This window comes from Marmota flaviventris, chromosome 1 (genome assembly GCF_047511675.1).
Source record: "Marmota flaviventris isolate mMarFla1 chromosome 1, mMarFla1.hap1, whole genome shotgun sequence".
Lineage (NCBI taxonomy): Eukaryota > Metazoa > Chordata > Mammalia > Rodentia > Sciuridae > Marmota > Marmota flaviventris.
The window spans coordinates 175,293,282-175,316,702 of NC_092498.1; the positions used below are offsets into that span (position 1 = coordinate 175,293,282).

Genomic DNA, 23,421 nt, shown 5'->3' on the forward strand with positions numbered 1-23,421 from the left:
TTTTTCATATATTTCCTTTATAATGTTGAGGTAACTCCTTTATATCCCTACTTTCTCCAGTGTTCATTTATTTTTATATTTTTATTAGTTGTTGATGGACCTTTATTTTTTTTTATTTATATGTAGTGCTGAGAAGCAAACCCAGTGCCTCACACTTGCTAGACAAGTGCTCTACCACTGACATACAACCCAGGCCCTTTCCAGTGTTTTTAACATGCTTGAGTGCTGTATTTTATGAAAGGTCATTTCTGCATCCATTGAGATGATTTTGTTCTTAATTCTCTTAGGTGGTGAATTACATTTATTGATTTGTGTATGTTGAACCAGCCTTGCATCCTAGAATGAAGCCTACCTAATCTTGGTGTATCATCTTCTTCATATGTTTTTTAACGTGGTTTTTCTAAAGTTTTATTAAGGATTTTGGCATCTATAAGTTTTTATATGGAGATATTCATAAGAGCTCACCAAGCATTTGTAGATTCACTTAAACCTAAAGCCAAAAACATTGATTTTGAGGACCCAAGACACACTAGATATTACTACATTGTTTTCTGCCCAAGTGGCACAATCTTCCTTTTGTGTGTTTCCATTCTGAAGACAGGGCTTCAAATATGTGTTTATATTATTTCCCTCTTCTGGGGAAAGCCATACGTGAAAAGAAGTCTTTTTTTTTTTTTTTTTTTAATCAGGTAAATTCTCCCACCAGGACGTCTCAGATAAGGCATCAGGCTTTCATGGCAACCTTTTGTTGTGATGCCCCCACTGTACATGCGGACAATTTTCCTCATGATTTCCTAGTTTGTGTGGCACTTCTATAAGTGTAGTATAATTCCAGTGACCCCTACCTTTCTTGCTTGGTCCAATTAACATTCTCTTACTCTGGCCAGAAAAGTTTTCCTCCAATCCAGCTAGGTTTTAACATATGTGGGCCTTAGGGAGGTAGAGCTTCTGCCTGCAACTCCTAAAATCCTTTAACGCCTTCAAAATCCTAAGTTCTTTTTCTTTCTAACATGGTATTTCCATTCTCCCCAGTATTTAGATATATCAAAGATCACAAGCACTCAGCTACAGAAAATGTATTCCCTGGTAAATTCTGGCCATCTTCACCATCCTGAGATCCCACCTTAGAAAAACCCATATGACATTAAGAATGGTTTCTGTGATACATTAGAGAAACTTGTTCTGCAAGGTCAGAAACATATACTCTTGACTGGGGTTCCCATACTCTTTCATGAAGATGTAAAATTCTCAGATATTTTCCCTCAGTGTTAGGTACTGAGGGAAATATATTTGGATTCTATTGAGTAATACAGTAATAACTGTATGTTTTAGTCAGCTGTTTAGTGCTGCAACCAAAAGACCTGATAAGAAAATTTTCAGAGGAGGAAGTTTATTTGGTGCTCATGGTTTCAGAGGCCTCAGTCCATAGACAGCTTGTTCTATTACTCTATGCACAAGGTATGCCAGAAGATCATAATAAAAAGATGTAGTACAAGAAATTGCTTCAGGACATAATCGCAAGGAAGAGGGGGAGAGAGAGCTTTCCTTAGAACAGACAAAATATAAATTCCAAAATCATGCCCTCATTGTCCCACCTTCTCTAGCCACATCCTAAATGCCTATAATTACTACCCAGCTAATCCCTATTAGAAGATTAATGCACTGATTATATTAAGAATCTCATATCCCAATCATTTCACATATAAACTTTCTTGCATTTTGTCATGCATGAGTTTTTGGGGAACACCTCACATCTAAATCATAACACTGTTTTTGTCAAGGTATTCTTTCTGCCTCATTATTCACAGTGAGTTTCTGTGTGTCACAACATACATGCTTCTATGTGGATTTTTAATTGTAATTATCTACTCTGACTTTTCTATTTTCCTAAGGAGATTTATATTATGATAATCAACCAGTTCCTGGCTGATTGAATGTATCTTACCCAGAATTACTCTCATTTTCCAAAAAGTACACAAAATTACCTGGTTGAATTTATGTGCTGCTTGGCAGCTCTTCATGAAGAACATTTTTTTTCCCATCAGTATATTCAAGAAACACAGTCTGGCAGATAATCATCATGCAATAAATCTATTTTAAATTGTGCATTGGCATAGATTTAGAGGATTCATCTTGGGTTACCATGGGTCTTGAAAGAATTATGAAGATTTATATGGAGATATCCATGAGAGCTTATTAGGTCTGTGTAGTACAACTTAGCCCTGAGGTAAGAACCAAGATGCACAATTTAACAAAAGAGGTGAAAGATCTTTACAATGAAACTACACAACTAAAGAAAGAAATTGAAGAAGAACTTCAAAGATGGGAAGACTTCCCATGCTTTTACATAGGCAGAATTGGCATTGTCAAAATGGCCATACTACTAAAAACATTATAACATAATTAATGAATTTCCTATTGAAATCTTAATGGCATTCTTCATAGAAACAGCAACTATAAAATTCATTTGGAGCCTGGGGATGTGGCTTAATGGTAGAGTGCTTGCCTAGCACATGTGAGGCCCTCTGTTCAATCCTCAGTACCACATTAAAAATAAATGAATAAAATAAAGCTATAAAAAAGTTACCTCATTAATTTTTTTTATTTGGAAAAAATAAGAGACCTAGAATAGCCAAAACAATCTTTAGCAAGAAAAGTGAAGCAAGGGCTGGAGATGTGGCTGAAGTGGTGCTTACCTGGCATGCGTGAGGCACTGGGTTCTATCCTCAGCACCACATAAAAAATAAAATAAAGATATTGTGACCACTTAAAAAATTTAAAAAAGAAAAGTGAAGCAGAAGGCATCACAAAACCAGTTTTGTTGATTGATTGTATATCCTCTTCTGAGAAGTGTCTGTTCAGGTCCTTGGCCAACTTATTGATGGTTTTGGTGCTTAGCTTCTAGAATTCTTTATTATATCCTAGAGATTAGTGCTCTATCTGATATGTGAGGGGTAAAAAATTGTTCCCAGAATGTAGGCTCTCTGTTCACCTCAGATTGTTTCTTTTGCTGAGAAAAACCTTTTTAGTTTGAATCCATCCTATTTATTGATTCTTGGTTTTCATTCTTGTGCTATAGGAGTCTCATTAAGGAAGTTGGGGCCTAATCCCACGTGATGAAGATTAGAATCTACTTTTTATTCTATTAGATGCAGTCTCTGGTTTAATTCTTAGGTCCTTGATCCATTTGGAGTTAAGTTCTGTGCATAGTGAGAGACAGGGGTTCAGTTTCATTTTGTTGCATATAGATTTCCAGTTTTCCCAGCACCATTTGTTAAAGATGCTATCTTTTCTACAGTGCATTTTTTGGCACTTTGTCTAATATAAGATAATTGTAATTTTGTGAGTTAGTCTCTGTGTCCTCTATTGTGTACCATTGCTCTACAGGCCTGTTTTGGTGCCAGTGCTATGCTATTTGTTACTATTGCTCGGTAGTATAATTTAAGGTCTGGTATAGCAATACCACCTGCTTCACTCTTCTTGCTTAGGATTGCTTTAGCTATTTGGGTCTCTTATTTTTCCAGATGAATTTCAGGATTGCATTTTCTATTTCTATGAGGAATGCCATTGGGATTTTGATCGGAATTGTATTGAACCTGTATAGTGCTTTTGGTAGAATGGTCATTTTGATAATATTAATTCTGCCTATCCATGAGCAAGGTAGATCTTTCCATCTAAGGTCTTCTTCTATTTCTCTCTTTAGGGTTCTGTAGTTTCCATTGTATAGATCTTTCACCTCTTTTGTTGATTCCCAAGTATCTTATTTTATTTGAGGCTATTGTCAATGGGGTAGTTTTCCTCATGTCCTTCTCAGAGGATTTGTTTCTGATAAACAGGAATGCCTTTGATTTATGGGTGTTGATTTTATATCCTGCTATTTTTCTGAATTCATTTACTAGTTCTAGAAGTTTTCTGGTGGAGTTCTTTGGGTCTTCAAGGTATAAAATCATATCATCAGCAAATAGTGCTAGTTTAAGTTCTTCTTGTCCTTTAGTTATTCCTTTAATTTCTTTCGTCTAATTGCTCCGGTCAGTGTTTCAAGAACTATGTTGAATAGAAGTGGTAAGAGAGGGCATCCCTTACTTGTTCCAGATTTTAGAGGGAATGCCTTCAATTTTTCTCCATTTAGAATGATGTTGGCCTGAGGCTTAGCGTAGATAGCCTTTACAAATGTTTGAACCTAAAGGGGTGTTGTATTTTGTCAAATGTTTTTTTCCTGCATCTATAGAGATGATAATATGATTCTTATCTTTAAATCTATTGATGTGATGAATTACATTTATTGATTCCCATATGTTGAATTAACCTTGCATCCCTGGAATGAATCCCACTTGATCATAGTGCACGATCTTTTTGATATGTTTTTGTATTCGATTTGACAGAATTTTATTGAGGATTTTTGCATCTATATTCATTAGAGATATTGAAAGACTGATTTTTTGTTAATAGTTCATCCACATTGTTTTCATTCATAGATCTTCTGTCAAGAATAAACTCTCCTATGGTCAGTAAGCAAGAACCTTTCATTTAAAATGTTGCCATTTCAAACAATTTTTAAACGTATTTAGTCTCTCTAGTATGAATTCTCTGGTGTTGAACAAGGCCTGATTTTTGATTAAAAGCTTTGTCACATTCTTTACATATGTAGGGCTTCTCTCCAGTATGAATCCTCCGGTGTTTGATAAAGCTTGAATGATGCTTAAAGGATTTACCACATTCTTTACATTTGTAGGGATTTTGTCCAGTATGAATTCTGTGGTGTTCCACAAGCACTGACCTTTCACTGAAAGATTTGTCACATTCTTTACATTTGTACGGCTTCTCTCCAGTATGAATTCTCTGGTGTCGAACAAGGTTTGATTTCTGATGAAATGTTTTGCCACATTGTTCACATTTGTAGGGCGTCTCTCCAGTATGCATTCTCTGGTGTTTGATAATGCTTGAGTGATGCCTAAAAGATTTGCCACATTCTCTACATTTGTAGGGTTTCTCTCCAGTATGAATTCTCCAATGTTTGATAATGCTTGAATGATGCCTAAAAGCTTTGCCACATTCTTTACATTTGTAGGGCTTCTCTCCAGTGTGGATTCTCTGGTGATTAGTAAATGCTGAAATATGCTTAAAAGCTTTGCCACATTCTTTACATTTGTAGGGCTTCTCTGCAGTATGAATTCTGTGGTGTCTAGTAAGTGCTGATCTTCGGGCAAAAGCCATGCCACATTCTTTACATTTGTAGGGCTTCTCTCCAGTGTGGATTCTCTGGTGTTGGAAAATGCATGATTATTGCCTAAAAGCCTTGCCACAGTCTTTACATTTGTAGGGATTTTCTCCAGTATGAATTCTACGGTGATCATTAAGTAGTGATCTTTGACTAAAAACTTTGGCACATTCTTCACATTTGTATGGTTTCTCGCCATTATGAATTCTCTGGTGTTGGACCAGATTTGATTTCTGACTAAAACATTTGCCACATTGTTCACATTTGTAGGGCTTCTTTCCACTATGACTTCTCAGGTGTTTGATAATGCTGGAATGACGCCTAAAAGCTTTGCCACATTCTTTACATTTGTAGGGATTCTCTCCAGTATGAATTCTATGGTGTTCAACAAGCACTGATCTATAATTAAAACCTTTGCCACATTCTTCACATTTATATGGTTTCTCTCCAGTATGGATTATCTGGTGTTGAACAAGATTATATTTTTGATTAAATGATTTGCCACATTGTTCACATTTGTAGGGCTTCTCCCCAGTATGAATTCTCAGGTGTTTGAAAATGCTTGAATAGTGCCTGAAAGATTTGCCACATTCTTTACATGTGTAGGGCTTCTCGCCAGTATGAACTCTCAGGTGATAAGTAAGTATTGATCTTTGAATAAAACATTTGCCACATTCTTTACATTTGTAGGGCTTCTCTCCAGTATGAACTTTCTGGTGTTTATTAAGATCTGATTTTCGATTAAAACCTTTGCTACATTCTTTACATTTGTAGGGCTTCTTTTCAGTATGAATTTTCTGGTATTTAGTAAGGTCTGATTTTCGATTAAAAGCACTGTTACATTCTTTACATTTGTAGGGCTTCCCTCCAGTATGTTTTCTGTGATGTTCAGTTAGCAGTAATCTTTCATTAAAAACTTGTCAATTTCTTTACATTTGTATGGTTTCTCTCCAGTATGAATTTTCTGGTGTTGAATAACAAGAGATCTTCGATTAAAAGCTTTGCCACATACTTCACATTTGTAAGTCTTCTCTCCAGAATGATCCCTTTGGTTTGGATTAAGGGTTGAATTTTGTTGTAAGGCTTTGGAACTTTCTTTACATTTCTCAGAGCTCTCATTAACATCAATTTTCTGGGATACAACAACTGAGCTTTGATTAAAAGCTTGGCCACATTCTTTACATTTGCAGAGTTTGTCACTGTTATGAAATCTCAAGGATTGAGAAACGGTTGAGAAATTGTTAAACTTGAGACTTGCTTTACAATTACAGGGCTTCTCTTGGGCATGGATGCTATGATGCTTGACAGGGAGTGATTTCTGATTAAAAGTTTTGTCATATTCTTTAAACATGCAGGGTTTATCACTGCTGTAGTATATGTGGTATTTACTAAGGGTTGAGCAATCAGATACTTTGATACAACTTTTAAAGTTTTGGGGTTCTTTCCCAGTACAAATTTTCTTGTATTGAATGAGGACTGCAAGTGGATTAAGAGCTGTTTCATATGTCTCATATTTGTAAGATTTGTCTTGCTTATGAATATTTGGATCGGTAACAAGTTTTAAGCACTGAAGAGAAAAACTACCGCGCTTTTTATCTTTGCAAAACATCTTTGGAAAATGAGTATACAGATGTTTTCTGGCATTGTGACCAATGATAAACTTTCTATGAGGCTCTTCATATTCATAATTTTTATCAGTAATATACATATGCTGGTAATAACCTGGGATAGAGACCTGGCTAAAGATGTTACTTGTTTCAATACATATGTAGAAAGTTTTCCAGAAATCTGTATCTGAATTTTCATTAAACAATAGTGGGTAAGTAGGGACAATCCCACAAGTGTTAAAATTGTATGCTTCAGCACATGAAGGAATTATCTGTTTATTGTCGACTAATGAACACTTTGTAAAGAAACTCTCAAAATAATCACGTTCAGAAGATAGTCCTTTAGTTTTAAATCTCTTGTCTATAGAAATGTTCCAAAGGAAGTTTAACTCAAAGCTACATTTGAAATTGGTCAAGTTAAAAATTGAAGCATGGACTAGATCTCTTCTCAGATTTTCCATATTTTCTTTCAGAGAAAATATATGCTTCCAAAATTGCTGTAGATTTATTCTTAAAGACATACAGAATTCTTGAAAAGTAACAAGCATAAATGGAAGTATTTTCTGAGATATTAATTGTTCTTGATATCTGTTACCAGTAAAATTTTCATTATGAACAGTCACTGATAATTGGTTTTGTCCCTTATAATATGATTTTTGAACTTCATTCTCACTTATAATTTCCCATAATTTTCTTGTTGGTAAATAGTCAAGGTTGCAATTCCCATATCTTCCCTTTATTACTTTTTGTAATAAATATGTTATGCCCCGCTCTGATGAAAATTCTTCAGTATGATGAGAAGTTATGGCTGAAATAAATATAAATAAAATTGGTATTACTTAATAGACTGAGGTGAATATATTTTGCAAATGTACCATATGAAATTATAGCACTGTCGGGACATCAGCAGGAGAACAGTTTAATAAATACAATGCCACCATTACTCTAGAAATACATAAACTAAGTAAAAGTGTACAGACAAAATTACATTGTGAGAACTACCAAAACCATATTAGAGTACATGTTCTTGCTCACATCCCACATGGGTGTTTCTGTTGGAGGGATGGGTGGGCTGAGAAATAAAACATATGAAAGTAAAACCATGATATATACACAAAAGAGAAGAAATGTTTTACAAAGTTGGTGCAATGATGGGTTAAGCCAATCATAAGGGGGTGGCACCCAACAAAGATAGAGCCAGGACTTGCTGTATTTATAGCAGTATCGATCAAAGGGAATTCATAGGTATTAAGATTTCAGTGTGGGAGGATTCTTGTCTCTGTACTTTCTTCTTCACACAATAATAGGATATGGGTGAGGGTAGGCAGTTTGTTTCGCTCTTAATGGGTCATGCCCATCACTGATGCTGTTCTGAACTGTAATGGAGCTATGTAGGAAGCCACATAAGCCACACATTCTCAAAACAGCAGGATTTCTGCTGGGATTTCCAGACACAAGACTTTCCTACCTAATGGCTTCAATGTTGTTTTAGTTCCCACACAGCTCACAGGTGATTTTCTGCGTATCCCCCTTACTTATTTTTTAAATGCAAATGATGGGCAGTTATTTAAGGATCCTGGATCCTTGTTCTGAGGGCCCAACAACCTATTATCATGATACAAAAAAAGAACTAGTAGCAAACATATCATTCCAATAATACACGATGCAAAATATGTTGAAACATATTTCAAGGTTTAAAGCAAAAGGAGATTGAATGCAGTCTCACAGGCCATAGCAGAAAACCTATTTGCAATTCTAGCCTACAAAGTCAGGCAGAGGGCCATTTATATAATGTAGAAAATCTCAGGCTGCAATTAAACACCAGAGATCTTTTACCAACTCCACTGGAAGTTAGAACATTACCAATAAAACTGCCAGAAGTCATGGCATCCTTACAGGGATGTCCTTTGCCAATTCTTGGAGACCAATCCAAAAATATAATCACTATTTCTAGAAACTTTATGTTGTACTGGCATGACATTTGCACATTTCATTCATTTAGGAAAGGTACAAAATTCTATTGCAGAACAATTGGAGCAGTAAGGTATTGGTAAATGTTCCATGGAAATGACTGGCTTGTTATGAGAACGTACTATTTTAATAACTGTCCTGACATATAATCTTAAGTCCCATGGGCCAGCATGATTGGCTGGTCTAGGTCCCCCATATACTCTTTCCCTCAAAAGATAGTTTTAAACAGCCAGCATGTTTATCATGGAACCTGCATAGAGGTAACTGCTCATTGTAGCCAATATAATGAAATCCAGTTACATGGATGGGTGTAATGTGAATATCTGTAAAACATCCCGTCATATCAGGATCATTAGTAAATATTGGGATGGATTCTCCAGTCCACACCACCATGTGTACTACAGGTGGATATGGAAAATAGGTCCAATGAGTTTCTACATGGACCCCACATCCCTCGACAGTTCAATAGAGTTATCATGACCACAAACATTGTGGTTGGAGATTTAATATCTCCTTTTTGTTGAACCATCTGCTCAGTCTTTTGGATAAGATTCTTCAGTTGCTTACACACTGGCAGTTTGAGTGTTTGCATGGCAGGGCCATCCATGCTCATCCTTTTCCTCCATATTACCTTACTATTCCTGCTGGGGTGAGGATTGACATCTCTGGTTTAAATTTTAGTCATTTGAATGTTGGCTCTAGGTCCATGTTTGATGGCATGTTTCAGTACCCAAATAGGACAAAATGAACCTTCTGGGAAAACACAAGCATGATCTCCACCCCCTATTATCACTGAATCTGGTCCTTTGCACTATCCTGTTTGTAAATCTTTCCACCAAACTAGGACCAACAGACCTGTTACAGTGGAAGACTTGTCTCAGCAGCACTATGGCCTTCAGAATCACAATTTTAAAAATTTAGAACCAAAAAAATCATGATTAAGGTTATTTAGTGGGGTCTTATCCCCCCTTTTTTGTGTAATTGTAGTTTAATAAATAAGTGAGCCCACTCTACAATGGCTTGATCTTGAGGATTATAAGGAATGCCTGTTTATAATTAACATGAAATTGGTGACAAAACTTGAAAGAAGAACTAGTTCAAGCTAAATAATTATCAGTTTTAATCTGTGAATGACAGTGTAATGCTGCAAAAGCCCATAGGCAATGAGAAATAATATGTTGAATAGCCTATTTTTCACAGGCAGAGGCAAAGATAAATTAAGAACAAGTATTCACAATAATATGAATATAATAATTTTTGCCAAAATGAAGCATGTGAGTTACATACATTTGACATAGCTGATTTGGCAATAAACCACGGGGATTATCCCCTGTTGGTGAAGACAGAATATGTATAACACATAATTAATACTGGCAAACAATTTGATAAGCAAGTAGAAGAATTCTGATGATGAAAAATGTGTGAGGCTTCTACAAAATCAAATAAAGATATTTGATGACAAACAGCAATAAGTTTTTCAATATTATCATTAACTGATGCCAAAGGATCTGGAAGCTTCTATAGAATAAGCTCTGATATGGCCAATGAAATGAAGATTTTTGATGCATTTGAATTGTCATTTGTAAAGTATGGAACAAATGAAATGATGCTTTTGGTGGTATATCTACAACAGTAGCTGTTTCAAAATGTTTAGGAACTCCCACAATATGTACACTATCACTATAAAACACTAACTGGCTCATTAGTAAAATGAAGTAAAGCATATGAGGGTTTGAAGTTCTGCTCACTGTTGAGTAGTTTAAGAAGTTACAAGACCAAACTGAACAACATTATCATGAGAATGATGACTTCCTACTTGACTAGGAAAATAAGCAAAAGCTGTTTTCAAAATATTGGAAGATTGCCAGAGCCAACTATGCTATTGGATAGAAAAGGAGGTTACAATAATAGAAGGCTCTGATCCAACCAAATGTAAGACTCATGTTCTACCTTAATGAGTAATTGAAAATCACAAAACCATGTAATGCAGTCAAGGACTTTGAGGAGAGTGAGATAGCCAGATCTGGCTAAAATCCAATTTTTTTCCCCTGTCTTAGTAGGTAATTACCTTCGTTCCCTTCTTGCACACACACTTATCTGAGTATTAGTTTATAAATCATAATTTAATTGTTGCTCCAAATCACAAATGATCCTGCCCAGTCAACAGTTCTAAAGTGATATATACTCCATGCATTCTGTTTATCTCTGCCTGCTCAGAACAAAATTCCATCCAATTAGATTTCCACAACAAATATTCACATCTTGAAAGGAAAGCTTTCACCAGGGTAACCCAATCACTACAGGACAGGGCCTCAGTACACACTGATTCTACCAAGCTTTGAACAAAAGGTGAGCTTAGGCCATGCATGAAGCAAGTGGATTTTAACCCTTTTAATGTTTTAAAAAGAAAAGAAATATGAATTCTTATATTTTGGTTTGGATTACGTGGATCTAACTGCCCAAAAATAGGGTATAATTTGAATCCCAATAAATTTTCCCCACTGTTTTGGTGGCTCTAAGGCCCTGTTGAAACAAGAAAAATTTTACACCATACCACACCCCACCCCCAGACTTCACTGCCTAATGGCTTCAACAATGTTTTAGTTCTAGCACCGTCCATGGATGGCTTCCCAAAAATGGTAAACAAGATGAGTCCATTACTAAGGAGTGTAATATAATTTCCCTCCCTAGGGAGGGATACTGTGTTACTTGTCAAACATAGTCTTTCCTTCTTTGTAATATAGCACTGTACAATTAGGGAAAAAATCTACCTACTCTCTTCTCTCAGTGAAAAAAGGGAAATGTAAAATAAATGCAAACATATGTGACCTTCTTGGGGACTCTCTAAAAACTGGTTTCTATCTTTCATGACAAGGGTCCTGGAGAAAATAGATATTTAGATGACAATAAAATATATTCAACAGAGGTCTATGGACTCTTTAAAATTATATATGGACAAAATTTTTAATTGGAAAAATACATGTCTTGAGAAAATTCACAAGAAAAAACAAGTTTGAGAGACAATTAAAAACATGGCATAGCCTATATCTGTATTACACAGATGACACCCAACACATGACGATCAAGGTAAATGACTTGCTTTGGATTTTTTAAATTTTTGTTATTTACTGACTTATTTCATTGACAAATTAAACTTTATGTATTACTAGTTATATCATGGTATTTTTGAGTGTATATATATATATATATATATATATATATATATATATATATCTCCAGTGAATGAAAACCTGTATTATTTCTTATAATAATCATTTTGTGCTTAGAAAACACTTGTTCATTCTATTAGCATTTATCTGGAATACAGCACAATACATTCACTACACTCATGTGGTCCAACAGAACTCTCAACCTTCTTATGCCCCTTAAAATAAAATACTGCAGATGTAGAACAACACTACACCAAACACAGTGCCTGGGAACATCAATTTACTCATCTGAGTTGGTTCCAAACTCAGATGCTCCTGCAACTGAATTTTTTTGATCTGCTTTATTTCACAATAAATGACAAGATTTTTTTTACAACTAATAAGAACAATTCCATATTTTTTCTCATTCAATCATCAATGGGCACATAGGGTGAGTCCATAACTTTACTATTGTAAATGATGCTTGCAATAAACAGTGGAGATATCGCTTGAACATGTTGATTAAATCTCCTGTGGACACATAATTAAGATTTGCATTTCGAGTTCACATAAACGTCTACTTTTAACTTTTATTATATATGGTTCTTGAGATTAAGCCCAAGGATACTGTACCACTAAGTTATGAAACAAGCCCTTTTAAACTTGTTAGTCACTAAATTGTTGTAACTTGTCCCAAACTTGAAACACTTGTATGGCTTCTAAATTAGCTGGGATTGACAGTATGCATCACTCTTGTCTATTTTTTAATAACATTCAAACTATTTACCAAAATGACTATAAAATCCATCATTGGCTGATTTTCAAATGGACAAACCAATTAAAAATAATACACCACACACACACACACACATAAATGAAAACAAGGCTTAACCAATGTAACAAACTAAAGCAGCAGGAATTAAACATTAGAAAACTGAGAGTTATGAATTACCTGAAGTATAGAAAATAAAAATTTAAAATAAGTTTAGTGAGCTAAACCAGAATACAGAAAACTGAACAAAAATCAGAGAAAAATTACTGATACAAGCAGAAATTTTATATTTCAAAAATATAAAATTTTATATTTAAAGAATTTTATACTTTAAGATCAAGGGTTAATGTGCACAGCTATAATCCCAGCAAGTTGGGAGACTGAGCCAGGAGCTTCATAAGTTTGAGGTAAGCCCCAAGTTCATGAAATCATGTCAAAAAAAAAAAGTTTTTTTTTTTTTTATAAACATGAGGTATAAACCCAAAATCAAAACCTAAGAAGTCCAATTATCTCCAATTGGTGGGGGGGGGGGGCATGAAAAGACTCAAAGCAGGTTTTCATCAAAAACTAAAAATTCACAAAGAGCTGGGCAGGGTGGTACATGCCTATGCAAAACCAATGATTTGGTAGATTGATGCAGGAGAATCACAAGTTCAAAGCCAGCCTCAGCAACTGATCAAGAACAACTAAGTGAGAACCTGACTAAACAATTAAAAAAAAAAAAAAAGTTTTGGATATGTTGCTCAGTGGTTAAGTACCCCAGGGTTCAATCTCTAGTACCTCCATAAAATTCAAAAAGAGAAATACTTGAGGTCACACACACAAAAAAAGATGTAAAGCCTAGAAACGTATTTCTATATAATTATTATGCAATTCCTTAGGAAGATTTATAATACAGAATGGATTTCTGAATATATGTTCTTGGTTGGCATTTTTTTTTTCTTTTACCCGTTTGACAATATTTGATCTGTAAATAGCGAAGAAAAATAAACACTTTTAACATATATAAATGCCTCCAAAGAGCATCACCACTAGATCTGTCCTCTAAAACTACTAAAATAATCCATTATAATGAAAAATAAATCTGTACAGCAACACAAATTACTTCGAAATTTTAAAGTTCTCTTGGGGAAAAAACATCACTTTCAAAGACAAAACACTTAATCTGGCAATACAATTTGAAAGACAAAAGCATAAAAATCAATATAAACTTGTTAATGTATATGCAACATTAAAATAACTGTAAAATTATCAAAATTGTGAAAGTATATATGAACAAAACAAAATTTTATAATAAATCAAATTTAATTTATTACTAGCTCAAAATACAGTGTAAATTTAATGTAATTTTTAAAAATTATTTTTAGTGTTAACAGACCTTTATTTTATTCATTTATTTATATGCAGTGCTGAGAATTGAACCCAGTGCCTCACACATGTGAGGCAAGCACTCTAACATTGAGCCATAACCCCAGCCCCATAATGTAATCTTTATAAAATCTTATGTGAGTTACAAAACAAATAGCCATACAATATGCAAAGGGATATGGGAAAGAAATCAAAGCATGTCAGTCTGAAAATCAATGAACCAAATTAACTGATTAAGAAAAGTAGAATAAACAATTATAAGAAATAAAGAAACTCTGAAAGGAGTAATTCTTCACTTTTAGAAATTTGTTAGATTGTACCTGCAGTATTATAAAACACCAATCAAATCACAAAACTTGACTAATAGAATTTAATCTAAAAAATACTATTGTATGTAGTGTATAAAATGCTTTAAGTGTAAGAACACAAATAAAATGCAAAAGAATATGAGAATATTGCATACAACATTAACCAAAAGAAAAGTGGAATAAGAAAATTACAATATGCAAAACATAGTTTGAAATAACAGTTACATGGGGCAAAACAGATTTTTAATAAAGAAACTGTGACAGGTAGACTAGAAAATTATATGATGATGAAAGTAGCTAGGTGCTCTAGCACACACCTGAAAACCCAGCAGCTAAGGAAGCTGCTTAAGGAAGCTCAAACCAGCCTCACCAACTTAGAAAGGCCCCAAGCAAGTTAGGGAAATCATGTCTCAAAATAAAATATAAAAAGGACCAGAGATTTGGAGCAGTGGTTCAGCACCCTTGGCCTCAATCCCCATTACCAAAGTACATTAATTAAACTTAAATATGAAAACTTTTTTCCCCCTCCATTATTACAAAAACAGTATGAACACTTGTAACTCACATCGTACTTCCCAAATATAGAAAGCAAATATTGAAAAAATTGGATAACAAAAATAGGAAATAACATTGTAGTATGAAATAACATTGTAGTACTAGGAGATACAATGTCTAGCTTCCTGTAAAGTCAAACAAAATGGCAGTCACCAAACAGAAAAAAAAAAAAAAAAAGAAAGACTCAGAAAAACTATTTTGAACAAATTACATTTACAAAAGTAATGTTCTCAATAGCAAATGAAATATTATACTGGATAGAACAACTCAGGTTATAAAAAGTTAATATATATGAAAATATTAACATTTCCTACATATTATGGAATAAAATTAAAATCAAAAGTGAAAGAAGGACTGGGGTTGTAGCTCAGTGGTAGAGCACCCACCTTGCACCTGTGAGGCACTGGGTTAGATCCTCAGCACGACATAGAAATAAATATTGTGTCCAACTAAAACTAAAAAAATATTTTTAAAAAAAGTGAAAGTGATGTTAGAAAATGCATAAATATTTCATAATTAGTTGATTTGGTCTTTTTCATGAATTGAAGGGCAAAATTAAAAGATATTTCTACTCCTCAAAGTTTTCTGGAAGTTCATGCAATATCTATTAAACTCCAAATGTTATTTTTCCCAAAAAGAGAAAAAAGATATTCTACAAATTATTATGAATAACTCAAAAATATTCAAAACACAACCAAATTGGAACAATGTTCTGACTTAAAAAGCTACAATATTCAATAGTTAATACTGGCAATAAGACCACTAGGCATATAGAATTCTAAGTGAGTATGGTAGTAAACCCAAAGTTTATGGCAAATTAAGACACTTGCAATTGTTAAAATATTATTCAAAAGAGACATCATGTCAAAGCAAACAAAATATTCCTTGAAATAAGTAAATAAGAAAATTTAAAATATATAAACTACAGAATATTTTTCAAGTCCAAAAAGGTAGGAAATTTTGTAAGAGCTATAATAAGGAAAACCATAAAGCAGACTTTGATAAAAGAAATAAGTCACTAGAAGCTACTGACGTGGATCTGGGGTTGTGGCTCAGTGATAGAGTGCTCACCAAGCATGCACGAGGCACAGGGTCCAGTCTTCAGCACCACATAAAAATGAAATAAAGATATTGTGTCCACTTAAAACAAAAAGTAAATAAATAATTTTTTAAAAGAAAAACACTGAACTGTTCTACTAGTATAAATAAGATAGCTAAACTTAACAAAATGGAGAATAGTATTTGAGATGGAGGAATATAAATAAACCTTGTTTTTATGAGATTTCATTTTTTTTGAGATGTAAAATTTCTAAAGACATATTATATAACAATTTGAACTAAATATATTTGAGATGTTGGAAATAGCAAGATTTATTTGTGGTTTTGATCACAATTAAAATTTCAAACACTATACAAAAGATAAAACATTTTCTTGTCTGCACAAAAAAAAATGCCATTTTTTCCCTAAAAAGCAAGAATTGAAACCTAAGTTATTAAGGATAGCCTTTAATTTGCAATCTTCCTGCATCAGAATTCCAAGTAGATGGAATTAAATGAATTTTTATTATCTATATATTGATGAATTTGTTCTAATGTGTAGCATAAAGCATTTTAAAGGTAGCTTTCAAAATTTTGCAGTTTTGTTCCAATTTTGTTTGCACATTGGTGCAACCACTCTAGAAAGTAGTATAGAGATTCTGCAAAAAAAAAAAAAAAACAAAAACAAAAACAAAAACAAAAAAAACTTGGAATGGAATTTAACCTGGTTATATCACTATGTGATATATATACAAAGGAGTTAAAAATCAACTATCACATTGACACAGACACACCAATATTTATAGCAACACAATTCAAAATAGCTAAGCTACAGAGCCAACCTAGATGTCCAATGAAAGATGAATAAATGAAGAAACTGTAATATATATATATATATATATATATATATATATATATATATATATATATATATACAATGAAATATAAATTGGCCATAAAGAAGAATAATTTTGTGACATTTGCTTGTAAGTGGATGCATCTGGAGACCATCATCTACATTAAAGAGCCAATTTAAAAAAATAAAGATTGAATGTTCTCTGATATGTGCATGCTAACCCATAACAAGGGAGGGTGGGGAGGGGAAAAATAGAAGTTTATTGGATTAGACAAAGAATGAAGAAAGGAAGACAGAGGGCTGGGGATACAGCTCAGTTGGTAGAGTGCTTTTCTTGCATACACAAGGCCCTGAGTTCAATCCCATCCTGCATGCACACACACATACACACACACACACACACACACACACACACAAAGTAGGATAGAAATAAAGGAGAATGAATCTGATTACATTCATATATACATATATAAATACAACATGGTGAATTTCAACATTGTGTACATCCACAAGATTGGTTTCCCAATTAGAATAAGATGTATTCCATGCTTGTATAAAGGATCAAATGGTTTTTACTTTTTTGCATAACTAAAAATAACAAATAAAAGGAATTATTGTGGGAGAGGTTTTCAAGATGGCAGAATAGAGAGGTTGCCTTCCTGGCTGCTCTGTGGTGGGAAAACAAAAAAGCATACACACAGTTTTTCCAAGATGGGTTTAAAAAAAAAAAGTGAGGAGTGACTTGGAGAGTTGGGGGTTGGATATTTTAAAAAATTAAAAAAAAAAAAAAAAATCCCAGGCAACATAGCTGCTGCCACAGCCAGGCTTGAAACACCAGCCAGAGTTGTTCCGCCATGTGTCGCGACCCCTTGTCCGCAAGGAAGACGCAACTCAGGAATCTTCTTTCAGCAGTTTATTCAGGCCCTTGATATTTCTTCTTCTCCCTCTCGGATGCCCCTCCCAGCCTTAATAAAGCATCTCAAGCCCCAATGCAAAGCTGCCACGTGGAGCTTTCTCATAGGGTGATAAGGGATTACGTGCCAACTCTCCAAAAAAGGAGTTGTTTATCACAGGCCACAGTGGAAGCCGGCACCATCTTCTAATGGCGGCCACGGTCTATAGGAACGGCTCACCACAGCCATGAGCACAATGGAGGGATAAGGGAATTAAAGAAGCCTGTATGGATTCTTGGGAGACCCAAAGCATATCTGGAAACAGCATTTAGATATCAACGACATTGTCCAACAAACCTGAAAGATGTAGTATCCAATATCCTGCTGAGGAAGAGTAGCTACCATCCCTCCAAGAAGCATGCAGAGGACATCATAAGGAAACATTCTGCAGCCACAGCAAAGAGGCTAGCAGCAGACAGAACCAATGCCTAATAAATCCAAGTTTGGCCTGAAATGCAGGCCCAATAAATAAACGCACACTGAATGACATATAGTGTTCTTACATGACCAGGACAAAATCAAACATGGAGAGAGGTAGTCTCTTAACAGACTACTGGTCATGTTCAGCCTCCAGACACCTCCCTCTCCAATCTGGCTCCTTACAATACTAGTGAGAGAGATGCTTCTGGTAAGGAATTTGGAAGAACAAGGGGGAAGAAATTGGAGTCTGAATCCAAGACCAGGAACTGTAGGGTCTCCATGTGAGGTATGGGACTCACAGTTGGCACCCCAACACAAAAAGGGAATCCAAGTGAAATCCTTGGGGTATAGTCTTTCAGCCTGGACCAATAAGTCTTGGACTCTGGAAGTGTGCTTATTTAAAATCTCCAAAACAATGGGGTTCAGTGAAGAGTCTGGAGCCTACTTCAACCTAAACACTGCCTCCAGGAATTCTGACAATTATATTACCTCTTGCACTCCAGCAATCCAGAGGTTGGAGCATTATGCTCAAGACAACACTCCAGATCACTTCAAAAGGCAGAGATTCTGAAAGAAAAATAATAATAAAAAACAGTAGAAATCCTCAAAGTGAAGAAATCAATAAATCAAATAAAAACTCAATAGAAGAATCAGCAAAAGACTAGACCACTTGGAAGACATAAAATCAGGCAATGAGACAAAATACATAATCTTGTAAATGAAGCTAACTATGCAGAGAAGATGTTAAGAAACCATGACCAGAACATCCAAAACATATGGGATGACATGAAAAGCGGAAGTTTGGAGATTTATTGAAATAAATGAAAGAGCAGAGATCTAAACCAAAAGAATACACAAATTTTTCAATAAAATAATATCAGAAAATTTCCCAACCCTAAAGAATGAAATGGAAGATCATATAGAAGAGGTTTACAGGACACTAAATGCATATAATTAGAATAGGCCCACACCAAGACATTATAATGAAAATGACTTACAGAATAAGGATAGAATTTTAAGGGCTGGGAGAAAAAAATATCAGATTACATATGGAGTGGGGGGAAATTGGGATCTCAGTTGACTTCAAGCCAGACATCAAAAATAAGAGGTCCTAGGATATTAATACCACATTCTTAGGGAAAAAAAATGGATTTCAATGAAGAATACTATATCCAGAAAAATTAAGCTTCAGATCAGATGATAAAATAAAAAACTTCCATGATAAACAAAAGTTAAAAAAAATTCACAACTCAAAAGCCTGCACTACACAACATTCTCAACAAAATATTCCATGAAGATAAAATGAAAAACAAACCAAAAATCAGCAATGGGAGGAATTATGCTACAGGAGTAATCAATCAAAGGAGAAATTATTTCAACTTAAAAACCAGAAATAAACCCAAGTGGCTGAGAATACATATCATATCTAAATCATAACCTTGAATGTAAGCGGACTAAAGTCATCAATTAAAAGACATACACTGGCAGAATGGATTAAAAATGAAGATCAAACGATATGCTGTCTCCAAGAGATTCCCCTCATAAGCAAAGACATCCACAGAATAAAAGCAAAGGGATGAAAAAGAATATATCACTCACATGGATTTCCTACACAGGCAGGAGTTTCTGTCCTCATAACAGATAAAGTTAACTTCAAGCCAAAATTAATCAGGAGAGACTAAGAAATACATCTCATACTGTATAAACAAATAATACATCTACAAGACATAACACTTGTTAATATTTATGGAGCATCTACACACACCAGACAAACCCTTCTCAATTTCAAGAATCAAATAGACCATAGCATAATAATACTGGGTAATTTTAGCAGAACTCTGTCACCAGAGGACATATCCTCCAAAGAATAATACAAAAAACTAAAAAGTACAATCAACAATTTAGATTTAAAAGAAATATATTGAGTATTTAATTCATTAACAAGTGATTACACTTTCTTCTTAGCAGCACATGGTTGCATCTCTAAAATAGACTGTGTAGATATTTTTTTCAATTTTTAGATTATCCATTTTATTTATAAGTGGTGCTTAACATTTTAAGCCAGTGCCTCACACATGCTAAACAAGCAATCTACCTCTGAACAACAACCCCAACACCAAATAGAAGATATATTAAGCCACAAAAAATTCTATGAAAATTAAAAAAAAAAATAGAGAAAATACCCTGCATTCTAACAGATCAAAATGGAAAAAACAATTAGAAATCAATGATAAAGTAAAACAAACAAACAAAACAAAAAACTGAAGCTAATCTAACATTGAACAACCAATGCAACCAATGCATAGCAGAAGAAATCAAGGGCAAAAAACAAGTTGATGACGATGTGGGGAAAAAGGCACACTCATGCATTGCTGGTGGGACTGCAAATTGGTGCAGCCAATACGGAATGCAGTATGGAGACTCCTTGGAAAACTGGGAATAGAACCAACATTTGACCAAGGTTTCCCACTCCTTGGTCTATATCCAAAGGACTTAAAAACAGCATACTACAGGGACACATCCATATCAATGTTTATAGCAGCAAGATTCACAATAGCTAAAGTGTGGAAATAACCTAGTTGTCTCTCGGTTGATGAATGGATAAAGAAAATGTAGTATATATACCAAATAAAATATTACTCAGCAGTAAGAGAGAATAAAATCACAGCATTTGCAGATAAATGAATGGAGTTGGAGAATATAATGCTAAGTGAAGTTAGCCAATCCTAAAAAACAAATGCCAAATGTTTGCTCTAATTTAAGGATGCTAATTCATAATGCTGTGGTGGAGAAGAGGATTAGATGAAGTCTAGATAGGGCAAAGAGGAGGGAAGGAAAGGGAGGGGCGTAGGGGTAGGAAAAACAGTGAAATGAGATAGACATCATTACCCTGAGTACATCTATGGAGACATGAATGATGTGACTCTCCTTTGTGTACAACCAGAGATATGAAATTTTGAGCTCTATACGTGTTATAGAATTGTAATGCATTCTGCTGTCATATAATAAATTAAAACAAAAAAATGTTTTGAAAAAATAAATAAAATAGATAAACACAGCCACACTAATTAAGAGAAAGAGAACAAGTCAAATTACTAAAATTTGTGATGGAAAAGGAAATATCATGATGGACACTACTGAAACACAGATGATAATCAGAAACTACTTTAAAAAATTATAATACAATAAAATATAAAATCTTGAAGAGGTCGACAAATTTTTAGAGACATATGACGGAACCAAACTGCATCAGGAGGACACATACAATTTAAACACATCAATTTCAACTAATAAGATAGAAGGTGCTATCAAAAAAAAAAAAAAAAAAGCCAAAGACCAACTGGATTATCAGCCAACTTCTACAAACCAAGTGGATTCTAAGCCAAATTCTAGCAGAAATTCAAAGAATTAACACCAACAGTCCTCAAATCATTTCATGAAAACAAGAAAAAAGAGAACCGTCCAAACTCATCTCATGAAGCTCATCCTGATAACAAAAAGCAGACAAAGACACATAAAGGAAAGAAAACTGCAGACCAATATTCTTGATGAACATAGATGAAAAACTTCTCAATAAAATCATGGCAAATCACAAACAAAAACATAATTAAAATAAGTGGAGTTCACTCCAGGGATGCAAGACTCGTTCAACATAAGAAATCAATAAGTATAATACATCACAACAATAAAATTAAAGACGAGAATCGTAATTATCTCAATTGATGCATAAAAAGCATTTCACAAAATATAGCATCAACATATGTTCAAAAAAAAAAGCTATGAATAGTAGTTATATACTTCAACATTATAAATGCTACATATGCTATACTCAAGGACAACATCATTCTAAATGGTGAAAAAAAATGAACGAATTCTCTTAAGAACTGGAACAAGACAAGGATGCCCTCTTTCACCACTTTTATTTAACATCATCCTTGAAAACCCTTCCAGAGAACTTAAGACAAAAGAAATAAATTAAATGGAAACTAACAGAAAAATAACTCAAACTATCACTATTTCCTAACAATACATTTCTATTTTCAAAAGACCCAAAAATTATCACTGGAAAATTTAGAACTAATAAATGAATTCAGCAAAGCAGCAGGATACAGAATCAACACCCACAAATCAAACATGTTCTTGTACATCACTGATGAATCACCTGAAATAGAAACTAGAAAAACTCCCACATTCACAAGAACCCTCAAATTAAAAAAAAAAGTGTGTGTTTTGTGTGTGTGTGTGTGTGTATATATATATATATATATTTGGGAATCAATCTAACAAAAGAGGTGAAAGACCCCTACAATTAAAACTACACAATACTAAAGAAAGAAATTGAAGAAGACCATGAAAGATGGAAAGATCTCCCATTCTCCCATGCTCTTGGAAAGGCAGAATTCGCACTGTCAAAATGGCCATACCATTAAAAGCATTATAAAGATTTAACAAAATTCCTACTAAAATACCAATGACAGTCTTCATAGAAACAGAAAAAGCAATCATAAAATTTATTTCGAAAATTAAGAGGCTCAGAATAGCCAAAGCAGCCTTTAGAAAGATAAGTGAAGCAGGAGGCATCACAATACCAGAACTTAAATGATATTACATAGATATAGTAAAAAAACAGAATGCTGTTGCACCAAAACAAACATGTAGAAAAATGGTATAGAATAAAAGACACATAAACTCACAGAATTACAATTATCTCATATTAGAAAGAAAGCACTGAAAGCATTCATTGGAGAAAAGATAGCCTCTTCAACAACTGTGCTGCAAAAACTGGAAATCCATATGTAGCAAAATGAGATTAAACCCCTATCTCTCATCCTGCACAAAAATCAACTCAAAGTGGATCAAAGACTTAGGCAATAGAATTGAGGTCCATCACCTAATAGAAGAAAAAATAGCACCAAATCTTCACCATGTCAGGTTAGGAACTGATTTCCTTAACAAGACTCCTAAACTGCAAGAAGTAAAATCAAGAATCAATAAATAGGATGGCACCAAACTAATAAGCTTCTTTACAGAAAAAAAAAAAAAAAAAAACAATGAGAACATGAATAGACAGACTACAAATTGGGAGCAATCTTTGCCACGTGTACTTCAGAATGAGCATTATCTTCAGGAAATATAAAGAATCAAACACTTAACACCAAAAGAACAAATAACCCAATCAATAAATGGAACTAAGAAATTTCACAGA

At 34.1% G+C, this 23,421-nt stretch overlaps 1 protein-coding gene and 2 long non-coding RNA genes across 3 annotated transcripts in view; 1 reads left to right on the top strand and 2 right to left on the bottom strand.

Moving 5' to 3' along the window:
* LOC139707664 (uncharacterized) overlaps positions 1-23,421 on the top strand; it is a 102,913-nt gene that overhangs the window by 39,252 nt on the left and 40,240 nt on the right. The gene's annotated exons all lie outside the window — the stretch shown is intronic.
* On the bottom strand, positions 2,627-6,284 carry LOC139707662 (zinc finger protein 850-like; the record flags this gene model as incomplete). The annotated part of the gene is given in 2 exon segments (XM_071619237.1): positions 2,627-6,134; positions 6,137-6,284. Coding segments are annotated over 2 exon segments (1,728 nt in total), but the record flags the coding sequence as incomplete, so codon positions are not given.
* The window catches only part of LOC139707663 (uncharacterized), a 108,582-nt gene continuing 91,449 nt past the window's right edge, over positions 6,289-23,421 (bottom strand). The window contains exon 3 of the long non-coding RNA XR_011709136.1: positions 6,289-7,633. This is a non-coding gene — a long non-coding RNA (uncharacterized lncRNA). The remainder of the gene's footprint in view (positions 7,634-23,421) is intronic.